This window comes from Petaurus breviceps, unplaced genomic scaffold (genome assembly GCF_028583685.1).
Source record: "Petaurus breviceps papuanus isolate PSGF00001 unplaced genomic scaffold, PetGlider_PUasm1.0 77, whole genome shotgun sequence".
Lineage (NCBI taxonomy): Eukaryota > Metazoa > Chordata > Mammalia > Diprotodontia > Petauridae > Petaurus > Petaurus breviceps.
This window is the reverse complement of record NW_027186492.1, coordinates 6565842-6573795: the sequence shown is the minus strand read 5'-3', so window position 1 is coordinate 6573795 and position 7954 is coordinate 6565842. Positions and strand designations below refer to the sequence as shown.

Sequence of the window (7954 nt, the reverse complement as noted above, 5' to 3'; positions counted from 1 at the left end):
TTTAGTTCTTTGCAACTTGACTTCCACACCAACCATTCTACTGAAATAATTGTATTTTTTAATTAATATTTTATTTTTTCTGAGTTACAGATGATTTCTAACATTCATTTTTTAAAAATTTAAATTCCAAATTTTCTCTTTCCCTTCTACCTTAAGATAATAAGCAATTTGATTATATGTGCAATCATGCAAAACCTGAAACTATTTTCTTAAGGGTCAACATTGACTTTCTAATCACCAAATCAGTGGCCATTTCTTAGTCCTCATCCTCCTTGACCTCTCTGCTGTATCTTACATTGCTGACCACCCCCTCCTTCTTGTTAACTCTTCTCCTTTGGCAATCATGACACTATATATACTTGTTCTTTGACCTTTCTGACTATTCCTTTTTTTTATGTTCCCTTTGCCTTGTTATTGTGAGTCTCAATTGAGATAATATATGCAAAACACTTTGAAACTTTGAGGTACCATATTACTATTACTTCCCACCCTTTAACCACTTTGGGAGTATTGACCAATGTGATGTCTTTGACCTTTTTCTTGTTTCTCTCTGTACTTTCTCCCTCAGAGATCTCTTACATTCTTAGGATTTCAAATACCCCCTTGTTGCAAATGATTCCCAAATCTACATTTCCACCATTATATTCCCCCTACATCTCTAGTCCTATGTTTTCAATTTCCTGTTGGATAGCTTGACCTAAATGTGCTACTGGTGGGGAAGGGACAGGAAATAAGCATTTATATAGCAGCTGCTATCAGTCAGATACTGTGCTAAGCATTTTTAAAAAAATAAATATTATCGGGGCAGCTAGGTGACTGAGTGAATAGAGCACTGGTCCTGGAGTCAGGAGGACCTGAGTTCAAATCCAGCCTCAGACACTTACTAGCTATGTGACCTTGGGCAAGTCACTTAACCCCAGTTGCCTTGCCTTCCTCCAAAAAAACAAACCAAACAAAAAAAAATCTCATTTGGTATACCAAACACAACATCTTTCAAACCAAACTTGTTAATTCACCCTCACACCAGATTATCTTTTTGACTAACTCAGTTTTGTTAACAGGACCACTCTTCCTAGGCAGGAAGGTTTGAAACTTCTATGCAAACTTTTATTCCTCCCTATCCTTTGTCTTCCACTAAGGAACTAGGAATGCCTCAGCTTTGCCCAGCAAATAAAGCCCAAAAACCTTAGCCCGCTGTTCAAAGCCCTGCAACAGATAGTTCTCGATCTACTTTTTTTTTTTTAAGAAGAAAGCAAGACAATTGGGGTTAAGTAACTTGCTCAAGGTCATACAGCTAGTTAAGTGTCAAGTGTCTGAGGATGGATTTGAACTCCGGTCCTCCTGACTCCAGGGTTGGTTCTCTATTCACTGTGCCACCTAGCTGCCCCTCAATCTACTTTCTAATCTCAGGTCTTAGAGGTTTCCCATACCAATCACTGAGTTGGATTATCTATTATCATTTTCAGAATAAGTACATATTATATTTTACTGCCTCCCCATCTTTATTTATGCTAGTCCCTCTACCTACAATTTTTTCTTTCCTCATGTTTCCTTATCAAAATTCAACTCATTTTTAGAAACTCAGTTCAAATGCTACCTCCATCAGGATAAGTTTTCTCAGGGATTGTTTCATTCTTTGTATGTACTGTACTTAGCACAGTATTTGGAACAGAGTAGATGCTTAATAAATGTTTGTTGCACCCATTCTAGCTTGTCTCCTGCAACAGATTTCCCTTTCTGTCTTCCCCATTTTTTCACACATTTTCAATCTCTCCCTTACTGCTGGTTGCTTTCCTACAATCTGAAAACATGCCCATGTTTCCCCCATCCTCAAAACTCACTCATTTCTTCCATCTCTCTAACTATCATCCTCTTTTCCATCTTGTATGGCTAAACTCCTGGACGAGTCCATACATCATAACTAGCTCCACTTTCTCTCTTCTCGCTCTCTACTTAACCTCTTATAGTCTGATTTCTGACCTCATCACTTCACTGAAATTGCTCTCTCCAAAGTTAGAAAAGTTCTAATTTCCAAATCCAATGGCCTTTTTTTCCTTCTTTTTCTTCTTCTTTTTTTTTTTTTTTTGCTTTTTGGAGGGGGAAAGGTAGGGCTTTTGGGGTTAAGTGACTTGCCCAAGGTCACATGACTAGTAAGTGTTAAGTGTCCGAGGCAGGATTTGAACTCAGGTCCTCCTGACTCCAGGGCCAGTGCTCTATTCACTGCACCACCTAGCCACCCTCGCAGTGGCCTTTTTTCAGTCCTCATTCTCCTTGACTTCTCTGCAGCCTTTGACACTATTCATCACCTTCTTTTCCTTGATACTCTTTTCTCTCTAGGTTTTCAGGACACCACTATCTCCTGGCTTTCCTCCTATCCATCTGACCACTCCTTCTTGGTTTCCTTTCTGGGTCTTCATCCAGATCATGCCCTCTAACTGTAGGGTTCTGTTCTGGGTCCTCTTCTCTTCTCCTTCTTCATTACTTCCCTTGGGGATCTCATCAGCTCCCATGGATTTAATTACCATTTTTATGCTGAGGATTCTCAAATCTACCTATTTTGTACTAATCTCTTTGCTGACCCCTAATGTCTTATCTCCAGCTGCCTTTCAGATGTGTCGAACTGAACGTCCTGTAGACATCTTAACAACATTCCTGAAACCAAAATCATTATCTTCCCCCAAACTCTCCCCACCTCCAAACTTCCCTATTACAGTAAAGGGCAGCACCATCCTCCCAGGCCCTCAGGCTTACAGCCTAGGAGTTACCCTGCATTTCTCACTATTTCCTCCCTCCACCCCCTACAACATTCAATCTGTTGCCAAAGCCTGTCAATTTCACCTTTGCGACATCTCTCTAATACACCCCCTTCTCTCCTGACACTACCATCACTGTAATACAGACCCTCACCACCTCATGCCTGGACTATTGCAATAGCCTGTTGATGGGTCCACCTGCCTCAAATCTCTCTGTACTGCAATTCTTCTTCCATTCAGCCACCAAAATGATTTTTCTAAAATGCGGGTCCAATCATGTCACTTCCCCCCTCTCCCGAAATAAACTCTCGTGGCTCCCTATTGCCTCCAAGCTCAAATACAAAATCCTCTGTTTGATGTTCAAAGCCCTTCATTACTTAATGCCCTCCTAGTCTTTTCTAGTATTCTTACACCTTATTCCCTGCCAAGTACTCTTCAATCCAGTGACACTGGTCGCTTTACACTTCCATGAACAAGGTATGTCATCTCTCATTTCTGGGCATTTTCTCTGGCTGTCCCCCATGCCTGGGATGTTCTCCCTCCTCATCTCTGCCTACTGGCTTCCTTTTAAGTCCCAACTGAAATCCTACCTTCTTCAGGAAGCCTTTCCCAAACTCCTCTTAATTCCAGTGTCATCTCTCTGTTAATTATTTCCCATTTATTCTGTGTAACCTTTTGGTACATGTTTGTTTTTTGTCTCTCCCATTAGGTTGTGAGCTCCTGGAGGTCAGGGACTGTCTTTTGCCTCTTTTTGTATCCGTAGTGCTTAGCATAGTGACTGGCACGTAGTAGGCATTTAATAAATGTTTATTGAATGACTGACTGATCACCAGCGCTGAAAGTAATCCTTCCCTCCCTCCATCTGGACTCCTATGATATTGCCTTTGTGGACAAGTATTATCTTCCCTAAGACATTATAAACTCTCTAGGAACAAGAAATATATCTTAATCATTATTTTATGGTCTGTCGCACTAGATCCTATAACTAAAAGGTACTGAGCAAATTTCCATTGAATTGAATCTGACTATAGATCCTTTCTCTTTCATACCCAGCCAAAACCAAAATGGAGTGATGTAAAACGTTGTTATAATAGCCATAGAAATTTCATATGAATCATCCAGATTAACTCAGGGAATTAACCACCTCTTACATGTCCTCTAACAACAATCAGTAAACATGTAAATAGCTTTTTGAAACTGCCAAATGAACTTCACTCTTTTGTGAATGCTGCTCCTACTTCACCTTTGCTTACTTCTTTCAGTTGTGGGTCTGGTTTGTGTGTGACTGTACACAAACTTGTATACCCCACCTAATCTCTAGCCATAATCCCCTGACTTCTCTTTGACTTTCTTTTGGCATGAAGTTTTCCAGGTCATTATGGACTGGAATTTGAACTTGCTTTCATAACCATTTGATCCTGAATAGACTTTTCCCATAAGACAACAAAAGTTGTGAAGAGGCAGATAAAAAAAATTAATTCAAAACCCCCCACAGAAACGAAGCTTCCTCTTCTGGCCACTCAGAACCTTGATGACTTGAAAAGGAGGCCACTGAAATAAATCCCTCAGCAATTTTAAAAAGCTTTAGGTAGGAGCTTCCTTTTCTCTAAACAAGATCCACCCAGAACAACGGGAAACTTAAGAGGAGGGCTAGAAGGAGGAGGAAATGGCAGCACCACCCATCTACAGGGAGGACGGAAGGATAGGTTGGTTCTATGATGTTGACTATAAATGCTGACAAGAGGTGAGCAGATCTGGAATCTACATGTAGATTAGTTAAAGTGCTCCCAACAACGAAAGGAGACGGAAAGAAATGGATCAGGGTATGTATTGGGAATCTAATAGCCCAATTCATTTTAATTATCATGAATGTCAAGAGAAGGAAGAAACCCAATGAGTGAATACATATGCTTGTTATTTATTGTTTAATTTATTAAGTAGGATGTGATCTCTTGGAGAGAAGGGACTGTGTTATTTTGTTTTGTCTCTAAATCCCCAGGGCCTAGCATAAGACTTTTCAAATAGTGGGTATTTGATGACTGTTTGTTGCATTGCATTGTATTGAATTGAATAATTGGGATCTCTGTGTCTCTTTTCCCAATCTGTGGTCTGATATTGGAAAACAAGTGATTAGTATAAAAGATACAAATAATTTTTCTTTGCTCAACTGATGAAGTCTTTTCTTAGCAATTCATGGGGCTAGAAAGGACCTTGAGAGGTCATCCAGCATGACTTTACTGCCAGTTGTTTTTAACCACTGCAGCCAAGCCTGCCATTTTGCCAGGTTGCCCAGAAAGCCATTTCTAGACAGTTCTTTTAGTGACCAGTACCAGTGTCACATGAGTGAAGTAGAAAAGTTTCTGCTGCCTTTACTGCTAACTCCTCAACTTGTAACAAAATATCCCATCCTATTCTGTTGCCTTGGCTTCCTCTCAGAGTTACATCTCACCTATCAACCACAATCGCACTTCATAAGGTTTGATTAAATGTGAATGAATATGTTGCTGCTGCCTGAGTCCTAGAGAATTCCCCTTTTGCCTTCTTAAACTATTTAGCTATGTTAGTGTTAAGCATAGAAAAGAAGGGCAATTATTTTTGACAAGTGTCTGTTAAGCATTTACCAGGTGCTGAGAATGCAAAAATAAAGAAAAGAAGCAGGTCCTGCCTTCTCAGAGCTTACATTCCATTGGGGGTGGAGTGGCAAGATGGAATATGTAAGTAACTAAGTAAAATAGCTAACATGGTGCTTTAAGTCTTGCAAAGCACTGTACATATTTTATCTAATTTGATCCTCATGACAACCCTGTCAGTAGGTGCTATTAATATCCTTATTTTGCAGATGGGCAAACTGTGACTGAGAAAAGTTAAGTGACTTGCCCAGGGTCCCATAGCTGGTAGATAGTCTAAGGCAGGATCTGAGCTCAAGTCTTCCTGACTCCAACTTCAGCACTCTTACTGACTGAGCCACCTGGAATCAAAAGGGGTTGGAGGTGGGAGGGAAATCAGGTGAGGCTCCATTGAGGAAGCGGCAGCCTCCGAAGTCAGACTTGAAGGAAAAGAAAAATCCTTCGATGTAGAGATGAGGAAGGAGTAGATGAGGGACAATTCATGCAAATGCACAAAAATGGCAGATGGAACATTTGGGGAGCAGCTGGTTGGCTGTTGTCATAGAGTATTGTGTGACACGTAGAGTTCATGAAGGACAGTAATGTGAAATAAGATGAGAAAAGTATGTGGGAGTCAGACTGGAGTGCTTGAGAGTTTGTATCATCTGAGATGCAATAGGGACCCAGTAGAATGGGAACTCCTTCAGAGCAGGGGTTAGTTCATTTTTATCTCTGTATTCCTAGTACTTAATTTGTATTTGTATTCCTAGCACTTAATAAATTCCTTGAATGAATGAATAAAGTGTGAGCACAGCTATCCCAGCTAATCTAAGGGAATCTAACTGTTGTGTTGCTTTGGTCATGTCTGACTCTTTGTGACACCATTTGGGGTTTTCTTGGCAAAGATACTAGAGTGATTTGTCATTTCCTTCCCTAGCCTATTCGATAGATAAGGAAACTGAAGCAAACAGAGTTAAGTGACTTAGCCAGGATCATACAGCTAGTCTGAGACCAGATTTGAACTCAGGAAGATGTCTTCCGGACTCCAGTCCTGGCGCTCTGTGCACTGTGGTGCCATCTAGCGGCCCTAAGCGGGGGAAAGCTATAGGCACTGCTTATGTCCCTCAACCATCTCCATCTAGTATGTGGGGATAGAGCTACATCAGCACAGCCATCCCAGACAAGTTTGGGGAAGCCATAAAACCCAAGGCTGGTGTCATTTCGTTGTTTGGGAATTATCCCCTAAGATTTATCTACAAAGGGGATCGTAGAGAGCAATGATGACATGGCTATGTGGAGACAGGTTGAAAGGAGCCAGGGACCTGTAGACTCCTTTTGTGGCTTAAACTTTCTAGCAACTCATCGGCATTCCATTCATACATTCAAAAATATTGACTAGGGTGGCTAGGTGGCACAGTGAATAGAGCACCGGCCCTGAAGTCAAGGAGGACCGAGTTCAAATCTGGCCTCAGACACTTAACACAAAAACTAGCCTTGTGACCTTGGGCAAGTCACTTAACCCCAGTTGCCCTCTAAAAAAAAAAGCAAAAATATTGACTAAATGCCTATTACTTTCATAGCGCTATGGCACATGACCAATCCTTCAAGGAGTTTTTAAATCTAATTCGTAGAGACACTACAATCTGATCCTAACCTGCCCTCTCAACTTTATCTCTCAGTGTTCCTGTATCCTATACCATCAACTCCACTCTTACTGGTGCCCTACCATGCCCCAACTATATCACACACATTTCCACGTCTACCCCTTTGGTTGTTCCATATCCTTCCCTCTCTCTACCTATTCAAGTTCTCCCTGTCCTTCCAGGCTCAACTCTCATCCTGGTTCTCCTTTAAAGTGTTCCGTGGTCACTCTAGGCCACAGGAAGCACTTAATTCATTTGTCACCAGCACCATTCATCTATTTCTTAGTCACAGACTGCCTGATGACGTCATATGTGTTTTATCAGATTTGGCATCACTTAATAGGCTTGGGTTTTTGAGGTCAGCTCTACAGGGGGTCCTACCCCTCAGACATTAGAGAAGCAATTGAATGCGCATGAAAAACACAAGCTGAGCAAGGAAAGACGACTCAGAAAGCTGCTATGTAATTGTCTACAAGTCTCTGTTGCTCAAAGGGTTTGGAGGAAAAAAGGGCTGGTCATTCAAGAAGTCTTTCAGAGAGCCAGATTCAAGAAATAAACTGGGAAAAAATGCAGAAGCCGTATAGTTCAGCGAGGCAACTACTTCATACCAACCAAGCACGGTCACCTCCCTCCCTTCTTTGCAGAGGTGGGGAATTATGGGTGTGGAACAGAGCCTGTGCTTGGTTTAGGTTCTGGTTAATTTTTATGACCTGCTTTTTTCCCCCTCTTTTTTTATTCTTTGCTACAAAGCTTGGCTTGCTGGGTAGGTGAAAGGAGAGACAAATATTGAGACATGAAAGTAATGTAATAAGAGGAGTCAAGTATTTTTTTTTTAATGAGGCTTTGAGGAGAGAGTAAGAGATTGAAAGGAATGACTAGAAATGTGATCACCTAAGAATTGATTTGCAGGTGACTATTGTAGAGTTTGATACAAGCCCAGTAAATTAACTTG

The 7954-nt window shown here is 41.1% G+C and overlaps 1 protein-coding gene across 1 annotated transcript in view; it reads left to right on the top strand.

Annotated features, from left to right (window-relative positions):
- The first annotated feature begins 4499 nt into the window (after positions 1 to 4499).
- TGM7 (transglutaminase 7) overlaps positions 4500 to 7954 on the top strand; it is a 56040-nt gene continuing 52585 nt past the window's right edge. The window contains exon 1 of the mRNA XM_069105696.1: positions 4500 to 4576. Coding sequence (XP_068961797.1) covers positions 4567 to 4576 — 10 coding nt within the window. The 5' untranslated portion in view covers positions 4500 to 4566. The remainder of the gene's footprint in view (positions 4577 to 7954) is intronic.